Below are 24198 nucleotides of genomic sequence, written 5' to 3' on the forward strand. Positions count from 1 at the left end.
TGCAGGGGGCGGAAATGGTACGTTAACCTTCATCTCAGGTTTTTTTAACTTTACCAACACGCGCTAAAATTTATTTTTTTGATAGTTGCCAATTGATTACAATCGAAGTCGAAGTTCGAAGAAGGGATAGTCATTTGAATTTTGACTAAAATTTAATGGCTAAAAAACTTTTAAGTTAAAAGTCAAGCAAATCTTGCAGATCAAACCATTGCAAAGCAAATCTTGTGAGACATTGTTTTGTGCCTTGGAAGGATAAATAACTCCACAAGTGCGTTTTTTTTTTTTTTCTTTAGCTTTTTTTTCTGTGATGACACCGTAGAAGGTTACTAGTGATGGCATAGAAGAAAACAAAATAATGACTAGTGGAAAGCAAACATTTTTGATTACAGTATAAATAATGTGAGGAATTATTAATGCCTATAAAACAGAATGTTGTTTTCTATTACTATAACAACATCAAACCTACCAAAAAAAAGATTAGTCTCTTCTTTCATCAGGGAAAAAAAAAAAAAAGTATATTTGTATCTGCTTCCGTTTGACAGCAATTAGCATTAGAAAAAACTAAGCTTCATCAATATTCACATTCCTGGTGAAAACAGTGACAAAAAGAGCTTGTTGCAACAACGCCCTGGCTGATCTCTTATACTCTGCTGCCATGGTCTTGCATAATAAAAAAAAAAAAAAAAAACGTTCCACTGAACTTCAGGCAAGAACGGAGCGCAATTTGTTCTGAAATTGTCGACTTGAATTCTGAGAGTTCATTAGGAGTGGCTGCGAGACTTGCCTCCACATCAATCTCATTAGAGCCTACATCTGTGAGACAGCAAGCCATCTCATCCGACAGTGGAAAGCTCTCGCAGTGTCAGACATGTCCCACTTGCCAGGCCCGTAATCAAACCAACTCGAATGCGCATGTTTTTGTGATGCCAAACAAGCTTCAAAGTTATGCAAGCTCTGCTTTCTGCAGTGGCGGGGGATAATGAGATGAAAAAGGCTGAAATAGTACAACCATTGTTGTACGGACAAGCGAGTGCCCTGTGATTGGTGCATTCCAACGCCTCTGTCACATGGAGGGCAGAAGGACCCTCCCCCACAGTGTGCTTACAGCGGACGGCTGTTTGCAAAGAGATGCTGCGCAGAAAACCAGAGCCTGGTTTTCCAAAACCGGGATGGACCGCCTGCATTCGGTTTAAAGAAATGGTCACCAAAACTGAGTTGAACCTCGTGAAGCTCAAGTACACCAGGGTTATGCCACAAAAAATATCATCAAGATGTGGGCCACATACAGAGAAACGTGAGCACAACTGGTCAATTGGATGCAGTGATAATTTTGTTGCCGAAAAATTTTCATAGAGAAAATTTTTTTCCCCAGACGAAAATTAAACGAAAACTAAAATAAAAGCCATTCATTGAGCCTATAACTGAAATTCAAATTGACTGATAATTTAATGTATTTATCTTTATTTAACTTAATGTAAATTATATTTATTTCATTGTGCAGCTGTAAGATAAATCTCAATTATGCACTTTTTTTTTATTTAGGTGAAAACTAAGTTATATTATTGTCAGTTCAACATGTTTCATTGAAACAATAAAAGACACCGTTGTATTAACACGCAAGAAACATTTAAACTACAGTATCAAATAGGTGTGTTATTTTCTATATTAAAAGTTGAAATGTATGCTGAAGGCAAATATCGACTAAACTGTCAATTTAGTCGACTAAAATTGCTCTTTTTTTTCGTCAACTACATTTTTAGTCAAAAGACAAAGTACTTTTTTTAATGCTTCTTAATCATTTTTTCTGACTTGTTTCAGACAAAACGTAGAAGGTTTTGAAAGAACTGTCAATTTAGTCAACTAATATTGGGTTAAAACTAAAATACAACCAGATGAGTAAATTATGACAAAAACTTTAATTTTAGTCAAAATACTATAACAAACAAAATGAAAATGCATTCTCAATATTAACACTGATTGGATGTTAATCTTTCATGAGAAGAATGCGGTCAACAGGGCGGGGTCGCGTGAACCCTCCTTGAATGCCGCCGCTTTACATGTTGACCGGTGAAATACACGCGTGCACAAGCACACGCACAAACACGTTGGCGTCCATCTGCGTGGACGCGTGGTGGGACGGCAGAACAGAGGGATCCTTTCTGTCAGTCAAAGACAATGCTGGAAGCCATTCAAAGGCACGTCCACAGGCGACATTTTGTCTCCCCTGGGCTGTGGTGCTTTTATTGGGCAAAACTTTGCTCACAATGCTCTGTCCCAATGACAAATAAGAGCATCACACAGCAAACGGGAGTCAGAAATGTGCCGTTGTTTACTTCGTAAGTGCTAAACTGTGTACAAGCGTAAAATCGTGAATGATGCATTTGCAGAAAAGGCAAAGCAAACTGAGGCAACAGTTTGCAGACCATGAGGCGGCGAGGCTGGGTCGGGCGTGATGCATCATGTGAAAGTAGCAGAGAAAGCGGCACTGTCATGAGAGAAAATGTGATGAGGATGCCTGAAGATAACAAAGGCGGTCAAATGAGTGTAAATGTGCCACTGCTTCTGTTGTATTCCTAAGCAAGCAGATGTCAAACGCCAAATGGTGCTCGACAGTTTGAAGAGTGGCACACTTTCAGATTTGATCGGGTGAGCAACATTTCTCATGGCGATCACTCGTTTGAAACGATAATTAAGACTAATCGCCATCATAAAACTTTTCAGTTGTGAAAGGCGAGATTTTCAGTACATTTGTTTTTGAGATGATTATATTTGGAATAATATGAGCATAATATTCCAAATAGTCAAATTAACCGCAATCATAAGATGTTCATTAATTGTACGGGCGAGACTTAAAGTTAACATTTAGGGCAACGTGGCTTTATGACCGATATTGGTTCCTATAGCGGCAACATAATTTAGATTAGCCAAAACATGCTCAACCTACACTAATGCAATAAATATTTGTATATTATAAACAGAATATTACTCCTATGTAAAGTTAACAGTTCTCATACATTGTTTTATTCTGGCATTTTGTTTCTCCTGTGTTTTATCTTCTCTCTGTCTCCTGTAAAACGTCATTATATCTGACTGCATTTCCAATAAATATCTATCGCAATACAAACACAAATAACCACAGAGTGAGGATATCAAGCTGAGAACCTGCTCTGGCAAAAAGGCAGACCCATCATTCTGCATAACAAAGCAATTGAACCTAACAACATTGAAATGAAAAAACAAACAAAGAAAAAAAATAGTTGCATGAAAAACACTTTAGGCCATAAACGATGACATTCTTACGCCGCTGTGATTAACGAGAATTGTGCTAGCTTCCGTGAGACTGCAACCTGATAGTAGCTACATAACGCATCTTCACTATATGCTTGTTCTTGTCAAACAGCACAAAAAGACACATATACTAGCACTCTACCTTTTGATCACCTTATTGAAAAGCATACAGTATGGCGGCTAGGCAGCGTGCATCGAGCTATTTAGCAACTAGTGCAAGAAGCTAACATAGCAGTCTTCATAGTCACTCGATGTGATCGGGGCAAACAACAGAAACAGATTAATACAGAGCATTCAAATTAATGTCCTACATTTGGTCAATAAGCTTTCAAGGCAGCCCAGTGAACTGTACTGATGGCGCACCTGAGTGTACTGACCTCAAGCATTATGGTGACTAGATGTCAACTTTTGTGCAGGCTTTTTTAAGGCCTTGGGATCCGCAGATCCATCTGTGCCGAAGCAATCAAAAGTGGCCTTTTCACATTATTAAGGCAAGATTTACTCAGCTTTGACAGCGCAATATTACAACGCAGCTGGAGCGAGCTGTGCACAGTGGGTATGAAGCCCAAATAAATAAGAGGTGTAATGTCTCCTGGAGGTCATTTTAGCATTGCTAAAGTCAAACTACGGCTGAAAAGAGGAAAAAAAACTGGGTATTCGTTTGGACAACATTAACATTTTTACTTATGAACAGACAACATGAGATGTTGAGGACTATGATTGCAATTTGTGCGTAACAATTTGCGGAGGGAAGAACAAAAAAAAAAAGAAAAAAAAACAAAAAAAAAAAAGGTACCCCTTTCAAGAGTGATGACCAAGCAGGAAAAAATTGATAGAGCAGTATTTTGGAGGATTAAGCTTTGTGGCCAATCCAGCATTAATTAAAATCCCGATGCTTGACACAAATCCTTTCAACTGCACTAATGCCTTTGAGAAGCAAGTATCAATACCTCAACTTGTTCCAACAGGTATCTGCCCAAAAATCAATAGCGGCTATGTCCTAGTCGTATGCAATTAGTCATTTCCAACATGAAACAAAGCGTGCCGTACATGCAGTGACCTATTTCTGCTGTGTTGCATAACAACAATCGGTCAATAACTGTTCATTGGCTGATCTCTAATAATTTATAACTAAAAGGCAGTTAAATTTAATCTTTTCCAATTTGCTGTGGGCTGCTTGGGGTTTTGACCTTCATTTTCATTTCAAAGAAAGACTGTGGGTAAAGCAACGAGGAGGAAATACTGTACAATGGCCGCGTTAGCGGTTCACACAAATGATGGGGGCAAGATATGGCCCCAAAGTCAAACAAAACATTATCATGTGTGACGTCATGGGGAGTTTTTGAGACTTCAGTTTCATGGTTTTCTATTAAATTGGCGATCACAGAAAGGTATTCGCGATGGTTAAGAGGAAATCATCGACGACAGCCATGAAACCAGAAATGGAACTCATTGAGAAATAGCAAACTATCGGGCTGCCCAATGCATGATGAGAAATACAATGAATTTATTGCAATCAGTGTTGAACCATCGCACCCCCTTTTTTCATGGTGAATTCTCAAAATGATCAAAAAAAAAAAAAAAAAAGGCAAAAAAGAAAAAGTTTGTGGATCTGAAAAACGTGAAAATTACAAAAATGTTTGTGGATCTGAAACCACGAATTTATTTGTGTGAATATGTTTGAGACAAATCTCTCCCCATATAAAACTGTGTCCGGCAGGCCAAATCACGATTGACTGTATCCTTGACATACAATGAGTGCAAAACTGTATTGTTTGCATGACTGCGTTTACCTTTCAGGTTGTCCTGCTCAGCCCGCATGATGTCGATCAGGGAACTCTCCAGAGTGTTCATGTTGAAACTGTCAAACGACCTGGTGCGCTCCTAAACAAAAAGAACAACAAACGTCTTCAATGAAGGATAAAAATCTACTGCTGGAAGTATATCGGTGTCATTAGTGTCATGTGCAGTACAACAGAGGACACGAGACTTTTTGTGTGTGGTAAAATGTGTTACTTTATGTATCGCGTTACTGTGGGCTGTAAAAGGAGCAGACACAGTTGTCAGGCGACAGTTTTGTAACGTAAAACAATCGCATACCAAACATAGTGAGAATTGTTCTTTGTGCACGCACGCGCGTGCGTGCACAAACAAAATCTTTGCACACATTCAAAACATGTGGGGACATACTCGACAGGGTTTCCCAAACTTACCTAACATTTTTATTAGGTTGCCAATGACAGACCAAATAAAAATCTGTAAACCACTTTATCAACCATCAATGAAACATTCGCTTCACAAGTATTTTCTTCCGAGTTTGGCATAAAAACATGTCTTGTGTATTCGTTATCATGAACGCATGCACAGTCAAGGTAAATGTATGATAAGACTTCACTTTTGACTCCACCTAAATGAACTTTTCTTCTCCTTAAAATTAATTTGTTGAGACACTGACGTGTTCAAAACACCACACGATTACAGTCTCCCGTCGCTTCTCCGTTTGCTGTGTGAGTATAAGCAGAAATTCCACATTTGAAGAAAAAGAAAAAAAAAAAGTTTCGCATTCACATGCTCTCAACAGAAACTTCTGCTCCTTGCAAATGTGATATTTCTGTGAGGTGACTAGAAATTGCTTAGTCATGATGGTTTTGACCGTTTGGTCACGACTAATAAATTGGGCGTGGTTCCCGAGCGCATCTTATCAGGAATTGGGTTATTTTACATTGCGAAAGGGTGAAAAACAAAAACATTTGACAAGTGCCTGGACCAATTACATTTGAAAAGGACCTGAACGTCAATAATGGCTTCTATCAACATGTTACTCGACATTTTGATCGCCAAACACTTTCATATCATTTCAAATGCATTTCACATTACCCTGAAAAATGTTTGATTTGAAAAAAAACAAAAAAACACTCATTTTGTGATGGTTACAGTTTGACTGTGGAACAGATTATTTCTATTTCCATTATCTCCCACGGGGAATATAGTTTTGAAATCATTTGTATGTTTGACCTTACAGATTTCACTCGTCAAAGAGAAACAGGACTGTACAATCACAAGAGTATCTTACCAATGATGACATTTCATAAAATTGACCAACCTGCAACGCCACCGCATTGTTAGTATGTTGGCACTTTGTGCCGGTCACACCCCGGCTACACATCGGTGGCACCACATTCTACACGGAACAATGCGAGAACAGAGCAAAGCCACCTCAGGGAAAGAAAGAAAAAAAAAGCTCACAGTGCAATAATAGACCGCCGACTCGATGCGAGGTCACATGTTGAAGGGTCACAAAAAAAAAAAAAAAAAAAAAAGACCTCAGCGCATGACAGAGGGACTTTTTTTCAATATGCTTTCTCATTCTCCAAATTCAAGAACTACTTTCTATCTTATCAACAAGAGTGAGATTGCTTAGATGACTCGACATGCCAGAGGAGGGTCATTTCACAGCAGTATCCAAAATGTCCCATTTTGAAAACACGTGCAGTGCTCAATCTCACAAAACAAACATCAGCAGAGGCCAGACTACGTCTACTCCGTTCTCAAATGTGGCTCACTAGACTGCTGCACCTTGAATGGACTTTGGGGGCAGTAAATGGCAGCACAAGCCAAGAAAATCATAAACAAGCAGACACTATTATACATTTGACGTCATTTAGAATGTGTACTACAAATAGTGGTTAACTGAGGTTGTTTCAATGCTGAACCATAAGTGAATGAATTGTCAGCTACAAACTGTTAACTAGAAATTGTTGCAATGTCACTGATGATTAGGGTGGGAACCTCTGGGTACAATACAATATGCGATACAAGGCTCACGATAACGATTCTCTCACGATTTACGGAGGCCGCGATTATCGATGTATTGGTCAGGTATTAGGTCCACGATAATCTTAGGACATAAACTGATGTTTTTTTCAATGAGAAAAGTTTATTTTTGTTCCAATCTTCGCCAGAAGACTTCCGCAAATGTTCTCGCCACGCTTATGAGGCCAAGTGGCCCGCCAGGTAATTGCTCAATAAGTACGTAATAAACAATGGAGCCATTATAGCGGCTGTATATTAACTACAAATATCGATACTTGGCGTAGGCATATCGATAATCGATCGGGAGACACAGTATCACGATTTATCGCAATATCAAGATATCGTCACACTCCTACTGATGATGCAGTGGTTCACTCATCTTCTGTGGTTTCAGTACCCACTTGGTGACAGCGTGAATGTGAGTGCATATTTAACCTCTTGTGTCGCCTGCTACCGTCTGAGAAGGGGCTTAAAAAGGTGAAATCTGATAGTGAAGGAATTTTCCCAGGTTCGAGACTGTTTTGACCTCGACGTCTTCATGTAAATTGCCGGGAAGTTGTCCCGTTCCACCTCTTATGATTGTGTTCCTAATCACGTCCTCGACAACAGGGAGGGAAAGGAAGGCCGAGGCCGAGAAGGCAGCGGCAGATGAAAGAAGGGGATGATGGAGAGATGGAAAAGGGTACAAGGCGAAGGAAAGGTCTTTTCTCTCCGCCTGCCTTACCGGGAGGGCAGGAAGGGGAAGCGAGCTGAGCGTTTGATGCTTGTGAATATGGCTGCGGCAAGCCAAACTATTTCAAAGACCCGCTGCGACATTCAATAGCCGAACTGTCAGAAACAACCGATTAGCGATTGTTAGCTGAATGTTGGAATTGTTGCGCGTGTGTGTGCACTTAACAGTAAGAGAAACAGAACCCTTCCATTGCTTGGGGATTACTGAGGGATTACGCTGAACTGACTTTATTGTATGCAACCATCTGAACTAAATTCAGCACTACCTCCAAGTACTTTTGGACAAGGGTAGCGCGTGTCTTAGTACCTTGATCGTAGATGAACACAGACGCTTATGCTGCATTCGAGGACGGTCAGAAATCAGATATATCAGAGTTGGTTTTTACCAGTTCCGACCTGAAAGCACATGTTGGATCTATTGAAGACTAACTTGTCAATCGGTGAGTGTAGAGGGTTCTATGTTTAAATGTGCCCTGGGATTGGCGGGCAACCAGTTCAGCGTGTCCAGTCATCTGGGATAGGCTCCAACCGAGACAACACACACACACCCTAATGAGGATAAGCACCATAGAAAATTGGAAATCACTTTTGCAAATCAATTAAATGTTGACCAATGTCATGGAATGGACTGTGGTTGACCTTCGACGTACCACGAGACCTTCCATATAGTCAGTCACTGCTTTGTCTCCTTTTGCTTTGTTCAGGGACATATGAAGAAGACATAATCCGAGTACTAATTAAGGCCTGCTCGTGCACATAGAGGCATGGTTTCCCGAGTATCTGTCAAGGGCGTGCGAAGGGCGCAACAAAAGCCGTATGATCGCAACAGTGTGTGCTTGTGTGCAGCCCAGCTCAGGCCCCTCATTAGTTTAAAAACATTTCCTTTCATTTAGCACCAACGTGACAAAGAGCAGGGGTAATGACTGAAAACCTCGGGCTTCTGCAGCTTAATGGCTCAAGTCAGAATTAGTGCATGTATCGATGTGCACCACAATTTGCATGCACATGTCATGGTCAAAGGATGAAAAGCTGACTAATGGATGACTTTTTTTTTTTTTTTTTTTTTTTTTAAACTCACTCCCCACTTTTCCTGGATGCAGTTTCAATAAGTAAGTTTGGCAGGGAGATGGCGGTCTAATTGGTTAGATGTGTGAAGAGAGAGAAAAAAATGTGCTTGACCAAATGTAACTCACAATTCATTCAAGAGATAACAGATGTCCCATATGCCTAAAAAGTCGTACAATTTGGACACACACAGCAATGTATTAAGTGCAAAAACAGGCCTCAAAAAGCTGTGAGGTAAAACCCACCATTATGCTTCAGGCATGGGAGTTGACTGCTAATGTTTGCCGGTAGCACCAGCTGACAACTGGTTATTAACAACTGAGCTGCAAGAGGCCTTGTTCAAGAAAAATGTGCCTCAGTAGTTACATAAAAACATCCTCTTCCTGTTAGTTGCTAGGACTAGCAGTTGCTTGCAAGCTAGCAACCAACTGGCTAGCTGGCTAGTTGCTTATTATTGCCACTACTGTTTGTATATCCCACAATTCGCGGACTCACATATTTGTGATTTGTTTCGATGGAACCGAATTAACAAGCATTTGCTGAAGACCGCGTCAATTCGCATCTATTGACAGTTCCGAGCTTACATCACAAGTCAAAATGGCAGTGTGGTTTGTATGCTAGTCACAGGCAAAGCGCAATACAATTCACCGTTTGTTTTAACCATATAAAAGGAAGCATTTGCATTGGGTTGCATTTGGAAATTATCAGAAATTACCAGATGTCAATCTGCAGATTTTTGTGTTGTTCCTGCTCTTGATAAGCATAATAAAAGATTCCAGAACAGGTAAAAAATAAAAATTAAAAAAAAACAGAGAAAGCAGGGTGGTAAACTTCCAAGACAACACAGAGAAAGTCTGGTAACCTCAAGCAGCTCAATGTGCCCAAATGTAGATGAAGTCATTTAAAATGTTCCTTGCTGCTCACGAGTCCCAAGTTACTGTTAGCTGCCAGCGCTACATTCAATGTTCATCTATGCCCATTACAATAAACCTAAGAGTGGTTCTATTTTATTGGTAAGATAAAAGATCTTTGAAGAACTGCCATGATGCTACAGGCAAGGGAGTCACCTGCTAATATTAGCCATCAGTGGTTTAGCTCGCTTGCTGGCTAATGCCTGGCTAGCTGATACACAAACACGGTATAAATACAGATTTATTTGTACAATTTATTGACATAACAGTGGGTAGTTTCCTTTAAATGTTACTTAAAACATAACATGTAAAGCTTGTAAGGTGTTTTTGTTAGATTTTAAGAGATCAACAGTCTCAGTCTCCATCTGTATAGTTTATTTTATTTTTTGATTTGTTTTCCTTTAAAACAAATGCATTCTGCCAAGAGCAGAGAGGAGGGGAAAAGTTCTTTCTTGACAATATACACACTTACTTTGGTTCCATCGTGATTATGGCTAAGCTTCTCCTTATATGGATGCAGTCTCCAACTTGAAAGAGCACTAGCCCACCATTTTGAAGAGGAACTGTATATATATTTCTTAAAACATAGTTTGTGTCATATTATATAATCTAGTATGGTACGACAAAAACTGATATGGCTCCTGGTTGGTGTTAAAGTTCCCCCTGACCGCCAATGTAACAAAACAGCTTGGTGTGTCTAATTTGGGCTTTTCTAATTGCGCAACAACCTCTTCTATTGATTGGTCGTCCTTTCTAACAATTGGGAGTTCAGCAGGGGATGAAAGAGGGTCGGAGATGCACAATAGCCCGTGTCAACTCTTTACAAACAGTGCGCTTTGTAGCCATCAGTTGTCCAGGTGGTTCTCTTAAGACAACATCCTGTCTTGGCTTACGGCGAGTACACAACACCTGACACAAGAGCACACCTCTGACCTTGACGAGAAAACAAGAGTATGGGTTGGGAGAAAAAGACATTTAAAAATATGACGCCAATTTGACAACATAAAACACATTTTGAAGGGGGAGAGAAAGCCTGGCACGGGCTGAACGAACGGTACATGAGCTGTTAGCAGGAGTGCTGCTAGCTGGCCATCAGCCCAGCCCCGATACGAAAGCTGCTCTAATACAGCAGCATCCCCGCTTATGCTGCAGCCTGCGCTAGTGCTGGATGCAACATGGCGCGCCCTGCGTGGCTCTTCCTGTTACTTTGGGATGAACTGCCACGATGCAGCATATGGACTCCGCAAAACAAAAATCAAACGTAATCAAAAACAAGCCATCTGAATTCTTTGTACAAAACGGTGGCTCTGCCGTGTCGCTGCAAAAACGGAAACTTCACAAGGGAGCACAAAAGCAAGTGTGGCGACACTTCCTTTCATACTGTCCACAGAGCATATAAAAGTCTACATAACCTTGTTCATAATGTCAAGATTTTGGGGATATTAATTAATACATAAAAAAAAACTTGACCAAAACATGGGCTGTGGCTGAATTTCAGAATCAACCAATCACATTCGTCACTGTTCAAGCCTATTTTTCTCGCTCGAATTTTGTTACATCGCGAAAACCTGGCATTGGAACAGGTCTACGTAGAATTTTAATACTCACTACTATATGCGGACAAAGGTAGAACGGTTAGTTAGCAAAACCGGCGGCTGCCTTGTGCAACGTTATGTCATCAGTCATGTGAAAGCTACATGACCTCTGCAACGCAACATTTGAAAGAAAGAAAACAAAAACTGGCTTGCTAGGTGCTGATACTTCAGCAATTCAAGTCACATGCCTCAAAAGTGGCAAAGTTAATCTTTGGTGTGGAAGGAGTTGGAAAAGTAGGCATATTATGGAGCTACACAACGTTGTGTTTTCTGCAATGCTCCCCAACAACAACAACAACAACAACAACAAAAAAGAAGCTGTGAAAATAACCATACAACTTAAATATCATTCTTGCACAATTTCTATTCATTTTTCTTAATTAATTTTTAGATGATAATTGGGAATTTTAAAAATCATTAAAATGCTGCATTGCAATGAATCAAAATGTTTTGGTGGTGACAGTTTCAGCCAGGAAGTACTTGACTGACGGGTTACCACATTTACAAGTTGTGTATTTAAAACACACACACACACACACACACACATCACTTGGAATGTCTGCTAGCTTAATGCTAAAATAATGCAAAATGCCACAAATGAGCTAATGATAGGATCTGTTTTGTTATAATGCTTCAAGCATTTTATATTTGAAGATTAACAGTACAATAAAACAGACAATATAATAAAAGACACCATCTTCTATACAAAACGGCCAATATGACTGTAGCTAGCATACCGAGTCACTTAGTTGTGAAACTATTCTTCGCTTGCAACTGTATGACTGGATTATATTGTCCCAATCATATTGAAGCACACCAGAGCAAGCTCATTTGTAATTCTCTTCTAAAGACGGCAGAATAACGCACATTCATGTTTCAATACGGCATGACAAAATGGCTTCTCCTTCAGACAAAACCCCTGGCATTGTGTGTGCTCTTCTTACGTGGGCTAACTTATATAATTTCTGCTTCTTTTGCAAACGCACACAAGGTCATTGTATGCCGAGGCTCCATCCATGTGTCCTTGCTGTATGACGAGGCCGGAAGGACAATGCTACTTTGGAAGACGGGCGGGCATACTGCAGCTCCCACCGAGCCTGCGACGCCAGCTCAAAGCTTCAATTAAACCCAACCAGGGAACCGACTGGAAATTGTTTCGTGGCATCAAGATGGATGCGGCATCATACCCCAAAACGTAAGCCCCTTATCGGACTTCTTATTGACACAGTTTTGAGAGTAAAAGACAATCAAATAAGACAAGCCGCGGGCATGTTGAGACATGTCACAACAATGTCCTTACTGTTTGGCCCAAGGTACACTGCGAGTCATTACTCATCATTGCAGGATTGTAGCGCTATCCAGATCTTTCTTTGTATCTTCTTTAGAGGTGTACCACATACATAAGTACATAAAAACATCGCGGATATGCGTTTTCGGCTGTTAGGTATAAAAATTAGCGTGGCGAGTTCATTCGAGTCGGTCGGGGGTTACTGTACTACTACATGTATAATTACATTTGAATACAATTTGACGTGCGCCAGATGGTGGTCTTCAAGGCCAATTAGTGTCGGCTGCTGGCAGCTAAGTCAACAAAAGAAAGTCACTGCGCACATTCTAAGAACATCTAATAATGATATTGATTTGAATCCATTCAAATACGTGACTGACAAGTTTATGCATGCATGGGAGAAAAGACACAAATGCAAAACGGGTTCCGGCTGCATACAGTACTTAAGAGAGGTCGTGAGGTCAAGCTGAGCCTATGGCAATCGTCACCCCCCCTTCCTTGCGATGACCTAACGCAATCAATCTCCAGCTGGATCAATATGATGAATTTATCAGCATGCTCCCTTTCCCGTCAATCCCGTCAGGCCTTTTTCGACATTTATTTGCACGCTGCGATCGCAGCTATTACAAATCGCATTGAATGCGTCATGAGGCCATTTTGTCGGTAGCGTAACAGCAGACACATGGCGGTTCATTAATAAAGAGGCAATCGAAGAAAACATTAGGCTCCATTTCAGCAGCGAAGATATTGACACCTTGTGATGCAAGTTAGCCCACCCACAAGGGCCCGTTTTCTTCAATGCAAATCATCAACTGCTGTTTGCTCCATTTCAACCTTCTCTCGTCTTTTACCAGCTTCTCGCCATCCTTGATAGCAGCCCCCTACTACTCCACCCAACCCCCCCTTGGCTCGCATATGTGGCACACTGCAACGTTGCAGTGACACAAGCACATTAGTCATCATCACAGACACGCAGCAAACCAAGCACATGGGCAAAAATAAAAAAATACTGATGTATAAGCTCACGTGTCAAGAGGAGAGCCTTATTATAATCCGTGCCCACCTGCCAGCCCCCACGTCTAAAAATAGCAACCGTGTCACCTTTACAGTAATGAATTAGCGTTAAATTGTGATTCGCACAGATATTGGCGGTAATTGTGAATTACAAGGCATGAAACATATTCATGTGTCGGTCGTGTCAAGGTTCACATAGCTGACCCTAAGCCAGCGCGGATTAGCCAGCAGCCCGTGACGCCAGCCAGGAAAAGCGGATGAATGGAACGTACAGTATGTACAGGGGGGGTCCTCGTTTTACATGAACCCGGCACAAGCAGTCTTTAGTCAAAAATATTGTAACTATTTGCATGAAAAACAACTATATTTAAAAAATAATAAGTACGCAAGAGACCGGCCGTGCTTTCTTGAGCTATATTACGGGAGAAACATTTATTTATCAATAAACTTCATTCTAATGTTGTCTTTTTTTTTTTTTTTTAAAGGAAACATGAAAATACTTAAAAGGTTGAAAATGATGATACAGCCACCTTAATTAAAAAAAAAAAAAAAAAAAATAGATACCATATTTCCAAAAAGTATCAATATCGGTGATACTTGCAAGTATTTACAAAAATTGCAGTATCGCACACCACTAAAACAAAGACCGTCATATCGCATACCTGGAAGGGGAAGATGTTATCACTGCGACCGTCATCCATCCAGGACTTGGGGTTGAATCCGGCGGGACTGTTGCGAGGGTACTTCTGGGACGCCACGTGGTTGTTGAGGAAGGTCTTCTTCAGCGGCGAGATGGAGTTGATGGGCGTCATGCCGCCGTTGAGACCTCGCCGATAATCTCGGCCCTGAGATCCGCCCCAGCCGCCGCCGCCGCTCCCGTAGCCGCCGCCCGGGCTCCAGGAGGTGGAGGAGCCCGGGGAGGGCGAGGGGCTCTGGTAGCCGGCCGGGCCCCAGGGGGACGGCGGGGGCTTGCTCAGGCTGTTGGACAAATGCGCCAACTGGTTGAAGGGCGGATTCCGGTGCGGAAACGGCGGCGGAGGATGCGGCGAGGCGGGCGAGCGCCGGTGCTGCTGGTGCTGGCCGTGCGGGTGCTGGAAATGAGGGTGTGGCGGCGGGGCCTGGTGGTGCTGCGAAAGGGCGGCGGCCGGCCCTATCTGAGGGGAGAAGTTGCCGCCGCCGAAGCCCGGGCTGACGTGGTGAGAGAAGTTCTGGAACAGCAGCGCGCCGTTGCTGGCGGAGGCCGGGTTGAAGAAGCTGACGTCCTCGTTGATGATGGCCGACGGCGCCGGCGGGATGGCCGCCGACCAGTTGTTGAAGCCGCTGAGCGACGACGAGTTGGTGTTGGACTGAACCGGGCCGCCCAGGCCCGACGTCTCCTGGTAATCGAAGCCCGTCAGAACTGGAGACTCCAAGCGGATTTGCTTCTCCTTCCCGGTGCCACCTTCGGGCGAGCCGCTGTCCGTCTTGCCGTCCTCCGACCGGCCTTTTTCCAGCTCGGAAATGATCCCGCCTCCGCCGCCGCCCCCGCCACCCTCCTGGTGACTCCCGGGGGATGGCTGCTTTTCTTGCGTTTCTTGCATTTCTTGTTGCTGCTGCTGCCCTTTGGACTTGTCGGGCCCGCCCAGGATTTCGTCTTGCACGCTGCCGTGGGTGGCCGAGGCGGGGAAGAGCCAGGGGGAGCCCGCCGCGGTGCCATTCCCCGCAGCGGCGGCGGTGGTGCTGTTTATGAATGCGGCGGGGCTCTGCAACACATTTTGGTGGTGGTGTGGGGGCTGCAGATGCGGGTGGATTCGGACCGGGAACGCCGACTTGTTGCCAGTGTTGTTTTGAACCAGGACTCCGAACCCGTAATCCCCCATTTGTTTGCTCCCCCACACGCACACAAATAGTAGCCCGTGATCGTTTTGGGTCCTGTTGAGAGAACAGACAGACACAATGACGTGCCACTAGTGTTAAGTTTGGCAACAAAAACGAATTAAAAATAATTTTGCCAACACACATTTTTCACCAGACTAAAACTCACCCTCATTAATAAACAATAATCGGGACTAAAATCAGTATACATTTTCGTCGACTAATCAAGACGAGACGAAAATGTACTTGCTCAATAAAAACTGGACTAAAATCTATGGACATATTAGTTCATGAACAAAAATGAGACAAAAATGATAGGATTTTGTAAAATCTTGTCTGTGATAATTGTCACAGTAACGCACCCACTTTCAAATCTACAGCTAGCGAGTGCAACATGCACCAACATGAGGTTGGTTTCACGGTGAAAGGTTTCTTTAAAAAAAAAAAAAAATCAAAAACATAAATTATAGTTATGATTTAACATTAATCCAATGGCTATAAAATTCCAACAATAATGTTAATGTGACTGCTAACTAATGCTGAGGAACTTACTATCTCGTAACATGGAGCCATAGTAGCCACTGTAATTATGTGTCAAGTTGTTTTCTAGCGAAAAGATGAGAAAATATGTGAAATAGATCTGATAAGGTTCAATATAATCTGCTGACAAAAAATATATGTATAAAATGTCTGTCTGACTAAAATGTTGCTACACGAATAAAATGATGTTTTCTTGGACTAAAATAAAAGACTAAAATACTAGTTTTTATAGCCGACTTAAAAATTGACTAAATAAAAACGTGATGAGGTTGACTAATGATGTTACAAACTAACCAGCGTGACTGAAATTGGACTAAAACAAAAGACGTAATTTTGAAAAATGGCAGACAAAATGAACACTACGTGCCACACTGTTAGCAACCGCTACACATGAACGGATTTAGGGACTGACATTGAAAATATATTGATAGATGAATTGGTACGCTATTGGAATTCCTAGAAATATGATCATCACGTCTCTCGCCAACAAATCTAGCGTTGTGGTCGAAGTTGTGAGGCAAAAAAGCACACGGTTAAACGGGCTAATTATAACCGCGTGACGTTGCCCAACTTGTCCGTGGACGAACAGCTGAGTGGCCGGCGCAACCCCCCCTCAACCCCCGCCACACAAAATGCGTGTAAACCATACGAGCTGTGATGTGACGATTTGGGAGACGTTTTTGACGCCATAGATTAGTGCGCAGCGTGGGACCATAAAAAAGGACATAACGCACAAACTGCGTCACGTGACGTTTCAAAGCCTAATCGACGCAAATGTTACACCCAAAAAAAAAAAAAAAACGCACGACCTTGTTTGACAGCTGTCAAGAGTCCACCAGTGCTCTTTCATCGGCGAGGTGCAAATAAATACGCCAGCGTTTCCCCATAAAGATGCGTCTCGTGAAGCTTTTTCATTTTCCATTGTCACCACAGACCACAAAAAAAGGCACAGAGGCGAAAAGGTAACCGGTAAAAACTAGTTAGCCAAGTAGCTAATATCGGTTACTAGCCATAGCGAGCTAGCATTTGACTGTTAGCACCAGCCGCTAGCTGGCTAATATAAAATATATATATTTTTCCCCCTCCACCTTGTTATCACCACCTCCGACCTCGGCGACGTCTTCGTCGGGAACCTTCCGTCGGCTTGACAGCAAGCTGGTGTCCTTGAAAAGGATGTCTTTAAGGCCGGCGGAGGCGATTTAATAGCTTGAGTCGTACAGTGCAGTCGGTCAGCTTTTTTTTTTTCCTCTCCTCCTCCTCCTCCTCCCTTCTCTTGACGTGTCCTGCCTGCTCAATGACACCGCTTCGCCTCGAATGTGGACCGTGTCATCCGAAGGCGGCTTCGCTCAGCCCTTTTGGCAAGGCGTCAAAATGCGTCAAGCGTCGCGAGCCCTTATTCGGTCGGTTTCATTTTAAGCTTGCCTTCAGTATTTTTATCCAGCCGGGAGTCCTTGCGTGTGCGTGCGTGAGCTTTGGCTTGGCCCCCCTTTTCTCCCGAAGCCGACCGTGGCCGAATGACAAGTGAGAGAGAGCGGATCAGCCGAGAGACACTTCCGCTTCGAGCTCCGCCCACTTCGCTTCGGGCCACGCCCGCCGGAGCCACACCTCGGCGTTTGATTGGCCGCGAAACCGGCGAGCCGTGCCCTGACTCCGCCCTAAGCTTCACGCAGGAACAATACAGCTCCAGAGAACGCAAACGATCAGATGGAAGTCAAAGCTGATCTTGACACTAGACGTTGATGTTGACATCTACTGCTGTGCTTTGAGATGAGTTGAGTTGAACTAAAGAGTGTGTCTGAGACCATTTTAATATACAATACTATTTTTTAACTACATTTTCGGAGCACAATGTGTCATATTTGTTTTGAATTTTGGGAAAAAAATGCATACTGTCTCCTCCAATATGTAAAACAAAGCACCTTTTTTTGGCAGATTTGTATCTTCCAACACGAGGACGTGTGCTAACCGAGCTGGAGTCCACCCACGTGTGTCCTTCTGGTCATTATCACCTGGAGGTCATCGCAAAAGCTTTGGCTTCTTGTCAGTCTCGCCGCAAAATGGCTATCAAATAAATCAAGTCACCTCGGGTGCAGCTGGGAGAGGCTGATAAATTAGGCCAAGCGTCGTTCGCGTACTGCACTGATAAATGTGTACAGAAAGGTTCGAGCGCGTATTGGCAGGGTCAGACAGTCACCAGGTTAAAGTCATCGGATTATTTCTAAAAAAAAAAAAAAAAAAAAAAAAAAAAATAGAGTAAAAGATGTCTGATTGTGACACCAGTCAACTCGTCAAATACCAATTGAATTTCGTAAAAACAAAATCTTTGAATCCTTGAAATATCAACTTTATAATATAATACGACTTGAAAGGACAATGACAAAATAAAAATCCATCCATCCATCCATTTTCTTGACCGCCTATTCCTCACAAGGGTCGCGGGGGCCGCTGGCGCCTATCTCAGCTGGCTCTGGGCAGTAGGCGGGGGACACCCCGGACTGGTTGCCAACCAATCGCAGGGCACACAGAGAAAATAAAAATACGAAAGTGAAATAAGAATAGAATAATAAAAACTAAGCACAAAAAATACTGACTGTTCTTGTGCGTTTTGGCCTCTTGGGGGCAGTGTGGTGCCGTGCATCCATGGCACACTCATTTAAAGTGAGTGCAGAAGAAAGTTGTGGTTGAATTCTATGAAAGTAAGTCGTTTTTTCACACATTGGAAAGATTTTTTTGCCTTTGCGTAGTGTTACATCATCTGTGGGTATGTGTTCCCACATTTGTGTGTGAATATCCGTTATTTGAAGAAAAAAAACATTCCCGAAATCGATGCTAACTTCCCGTTAGCATTTGCTAACTTCCTGTTAGCGCTAGGCTAGCGATGTTTTAAAAACATGTTTTGTATTTAAATATAAAGTGGATGTAATTCTTAACGTGTATTTAGTTTTACAGTTAACTCCAATTGCGGTGTCATTAAACAGTTTAAAGGACGATTAGCAACAACAGAATAACTTGCTAGCTGCTAATGCTACACAGGCAAAATGGTGCATTCAGGGTACTTTCACAGCATCTGAAACTTCGGGTTTCTTCGATAACGTTTTAAGGGGAAAATAATGGGCCATTTAGCCTAATTGACCGATGTTGGAAGGCCAATAATGGGCCAATTATAATCGGCGGCCGATTAACCAGTCAGGCCCTAGTCAGAATGACCTAAATAAAAGAACTTTCCAAAAAATTAGGTTACATTTCCGTGAGAAGATGCAATTATTGTAATTTTACTAAAAAAATAAAAAGTATGTTGCATGAAAACTACCCTGACAAGAACTGTATCCAACAAATGACGAGGTAGCTCTGCTGTGAATTTGACGTGATCCATTTCTTGATGGTAAAACGTTTGTCAGCGTTGTCGTGTTCCTCCCCACCGTGTCTGCGGGAAGTGGATTTGGAGCACAAGCAGAACTGGTCTTACTGGTCTGTGTCAGGAAACAACACCCGTCCCCTCCTTTTCCAATTTGACTCAAAACAAAACACACTGACACACAAATTTGCCATCAAAACATACACATTGTGTGTGCGCGTGGCAGACGTCATCGCAAAGGTGTTCTCGTCCTGACCGCAGGTCGAATCCAAGATTGGATCGCTGCGATGAATAAAACACTGAATCCATTCCAAAATGAATTGCCTCCAACTTGGGCGTCATTACGGCACGATTTGCTCCCGACAACCGTTGATCCGGATGTGCGCTTGCATTCCAAACAACATTTGAACAGCACATGCACAAAAATAATGAAGTTACCAAATTATAGACAAAAATAATTATAGACAAAATATGAACTTTTTTACTGCTGAAAATGGCTCAATGAGTAAGTATCCCTTTAAAAAAATAAAAATAATAATAATAATAATAATAATGTGCTGGCTAAACAAATATTTCCAAATACAAGTCCCTGCAAAGTGAAAATAAATAGGATTTTAAACTTGACAAGCTGCAGAGTTAACAATCCTGCCAAATTTGAATGGTTAACTCAATCACTGCCAGCCATTTTAGAAAATGTAAAAATTGTCACTACCCACGCGATATTACATTCAATAATTATATATATTGACATTTACAGTGGAGCATAATCAGATTCTCCCACATTTATACCCGCTCTAAAAAATACAACTGACAAGTATATTTGTCAAAGGCAGTGAATTTAAGTGCTAACTCATGTTGGCACGGGTCTTCAAAAGTGTGAATTGCACTGGAAAAATAGCCTTGATTGCATTTGGCTAACATTTTCTCCCAAAGACGTGTAGAGATTTTTTTGTTTTGTTTGTTAGATGTGTGGAAATTGGGTCAAGGGTATGCAAGCAAAAAATAAAGAAATAAATAATAATAAAAGTGGAATTATCTCCACTGGTGTCTTTTTTTGCCACATTTCCCGCGGCATCTCGCGCTGTAGACGGCGCGTCACTCGACGACATGAGAATTTCTTGTTGCCATGGTGATTCCAATTTCATTCATTATTTGCGATGACTTACATATGATCAAGGTGTATTTCATGTTTGTACGTCTTAGTAGTATTTTTTGGGGGGTGAGAAAGACACTGGATTTGCATACGTTGGTAGGTGTGTGCGTTTCAAATTGAAGAGCGTGCGTTTTAGTGAAGTGAATGGAGGTATTGTTGGTGAGACACAGGAGTGGTTTCATTTACCTTCTGGGCGCTTGTCCACCACGGCTGATGAGTCCTGGTTGGCTGGCTGACAGACTGGACTGGACTGGACTGGAAGGAACCGCAGCAGCTGGACAGGGAGCTCCACCTCAAAATGCCCAAATTTGGTCGTCGCGTCCCATTTGGCTTATCTGGATGAGTGGTTCTCTGCATATGGAAAGTGACATAAATGCCATGACAACGTAAAAAGTCTACACACCCCCTGTTCAAGTGGCAGGTTTTGTAGGGACAGAAAATAAAATGAGACCAAGATGAATCATTTTAAAATTTTTGAAGCAATAAATCTTTTTTGGGAACTGAGATAACGTGGTTGCATAAGTGTGAGCACCCTCTTATAGATGGCGTTGTGACTGTGTACATAATTAACCAATCACGTTTAAACTGATGTATGAAATATACGAGAGAAAATTCTGTTTCTTTGCAAATAGTAGGGCTGGATTGATATCCAAACGTCACAATACGATATTATCATGATATGAAGCTCACGATACGATAATTACCACGACATATTGGGGAGGTTGGCGATATTTAAAAAAAGGTCATAATATGGGAAACAGAGAGCTCATACTAAAAAAAAAAAAAAAAAAAAAGCACAATATTGTGCTTTTGTACATCACTGTTATGTTATTATTATTATTGTTTTTTGTTATTATTATGTTATTACTTACTTTATATATATATGATTATCATTTTTAATATTTTTTATTTTATTATTTATATATTCATTATTGTTTTATTATACATTATTTAGATTATATTATTATATATATTTATAAATATTATTACACATTGAGTTCCTCCACATATTGACTTGGTTCACAGGCATATTACTTTCCCCTTCATCTGACAATTAGACAATTAGTGTAGGTTTGAAACGTAGAAGCGCCAAAACATCCCGAATGAAAATTAAATTGCACTAAAAAAAAAAAAAAAAAAAAAAAAAAAAAAAAGCCACCAGAGGGTGCTAGAAGTGCACAAATGGAAATCAACCTGACTTTCTTTTTTCTTTTTTTTTAACAGATGTGTTGCATTTAAATATCGTGAACATGACGCCAGCAGTATTGTGGCAGTTTTAATATCGCGATATCACGATATTGCGCTTATCATTACATCTCTAGTAAATAGCATTTTTTTTTAATTTTTTTTTTTAATCAAGTACCACATATGACTTGTCATATTTGATTTGATCTGGTCACAACGCTTTCAATTTGTACATGTATAACTGTCAAAAATATAATAATAAATAGATGTATCAAACATATTAGTATTTCTAACAATCAGAAAGAACATTTCCCACTATTAATAAGTATAGTTGTCTCTCCTTTTTCAATTGGTGCGAGCGATCTTGCAAAGTCACTGGAAACGCCGTCAGCCGGGTGATACTGCCCTCTAATGGTTTATACATGCAATGCATGTGTCAGATCATATACGTCAGGGTTTTAACGGGGAAAAAAAATATACTCATGAAATAGAGGGCTCAAAATGTCTTGTATTTAATATGAGAGTTTGGCTTTTGACTTGACTTAAAAATGCTGTAATAATAATAATAGAGTATATACATTTCGATTTCGTCCCTCCCGACCACCAGGTGGCAGCGCTGAAATCAGCACAGAATTTCTGTGCTCTTTTTAGGACCGCCACCTGGTGGTCATTTGGGACTCATAGGGGCGTAGTTATATTTGTCGTTCTACCTCCACTGCAAAGCAACAACTGAATAAAAAATATATATATATTTTTTTATTAATCTATCCACCCATCTAGATAACTATCAGTCAATCTAAGCATCTATCTAGCTAACGTGAGTCTGTGTTTGTCTTGCCATTGTTGTCTTTTTCCTGCGTGTGTGTGTCCCCTGATTAACACACACACACAGGCACACACACCCCCACACACACACACAAAATGCTGACATAAGCAAAAAACAAAAAACAAAAAAAAAAGGAGCAAAAGGCAGAGGAATGCTGAGTCAAGCAGACCGGAGCCGCCCACCGCCCCAATAAATGTACAGAGCATGTGGCCTCATCAATAATGGAAAGTCCTCCTTAAAGTCTCACTCGCGTGTGTGTGCGCGTGTGAATGATGAAATGTTTGTCGTCACGTTGGCGTGTGTATCAAGACATCATGCATATGTATGCATAACGTATTCTCATTGAAAAAACATCAGTTGATGTGTTGAGTAGTTTTATCGTAGATTATCGTGGATTTATGACCTGACCAATATATCGATCATTGCGGTGTGGTCGTATCGTGAGATAATCGTTATCGTGAGCCTTGTACCGCATATCTTACCATATCGTGAGGTGCCCAGAGATTCCCACTCCTAATTATTATGCCGTATGCGAGCACGACGCTAGCAGGCATTTCACAACGCTGCCTGCACCGAGCCGCCGGTTCGCCATCATCACCACTCTGCAGGGTTTGATTCATCATATTTGATGCCGTTGTGATGATTGCTCATGAGCTGCGTGTTCGTTATCGTGGAGCAGAATGACCTTTCTCGTGTGCAACGGAGAAGGAAACAAAGAGAGGGAGGGGTCATTGTGGTGGCTTGAGTTTATTGACCGCAGTTTGAAGCGTGCACATTCTGCTATTGATTCCAATACAGCACCAAGGTGATCAATGTGTTCAAATGGCAACGGGTGGGGGGGTGAGGAGTCTGTGAGGGGCCACACCTCCAGGGGCCAACCCTCAATGCACACTCATGTACTGCTTGCACCCGCTAAGCGTACTGTAAAAGCACAAGAGTGTGACACGACAGCGTTGTGAATTTTTTTTTAGTATTAAAAAAATATATATATTTACAATTTTTTTAATTTTTTGTTTGTTTGTTGGGGAGGAGCTAACACCATGTAAGTTTGTACCCACTGTTTGAATAATTTTGCTAGTTTAAAAAAAAAAAAAGAATTCATTTCCGTGCATTTATAATGGCCATCAATTATAAGTATATTTCCACTATCCCCAGTGATCCGCTGTATTTGACTGAAACGTTACCATGCTCAATCAAAACTGCACTTCTGTATCATATATTTGATGAAAAAAAAAACGTATTTTCATCAAAATCGAAAGACACAATGGCATTATCAAGTACCATACCGTATTGGTGAGTACTCAAATGTAAGTACGTGTAGTTGTACTTTAGAATTAATGTTTCCGCTTATTCGGAAACTATGAAAAAAAAAAAATACATGCGAATAGATCGCCACCAAACTGCATTTGACTAAATGAAAACGCAACCCGTGTCTACATGAAGGGTTCCAAAACTACAACTCGTGATGCTAAGCGTGAGCATTTCAATAGCGCTTTCCGACTGTATGTTAGCATTAAGCTAGCCGGGCCATTCTTAAGGCAGTTGTTCGCTTGTTTGAAACACGCGGGTTGTTTTTTTT

At 41.5% G+C, this 24198-nt stretch overlaps 1 protein-coding gene across 7 annotated transcripts in view; it reads right to left on the reverse strand.

The window, feature by feature from the left end:
• The window catches only part of cpeb4b (cytoplasmic polyadenylation element binding protein 4b), a 49342-nt gene that overhangs the window by 14003 nt on the left and 11141 nt on the right, over window positions 1-24198 (reverse strand). For 4 of the 7 annotated variants that reach the window (XM_077505962.1, XM_077505961.1, XM_077505958.1 and 1 more), the window contains exons 1-3: window positions 17189-17635; window positions 14369-15617; window positions 5082-5172 (exon numbers count right to left, since the gene is read on the reverse strand). In XM_077505962.1, coding sequence (XP_077362088.1) covers window positions 5082-5172; window positions 14369-15565 — 1288 coding nt within the window. In that variant the 5' untranslated portion in view covers window positions 15566-15617; window positions 17189-17635. Of the gene's footprint in view, window positions 1-5081; window positions 5175-7835; window positions 7841-14368; window positions 15618-17188; window positions 17654-20794; window positions 20960-24198 lie in introns of those variants that run through there. The other 3 variants (XM_077505959.1, XM_077505960.1, XM_077505963.1) reach the window with 3 other exon arrangements.

This window comes from Festucalex cinctus, chromosome 18, assembly GCF_051991245.1.
Source record: "Festucalex cinctus isolate MCC-2025b chromosome 18, RoL_Fcin_1.0, whole genome shotgun sequence".
Taxonomy (NCBI): domain Eukaryota; kingdom Metazoa; phylum Chordata; class Actinopteri; order Syngnathiformes; family Syngnathidae; genus Festucalex; species Festucalex cinctus.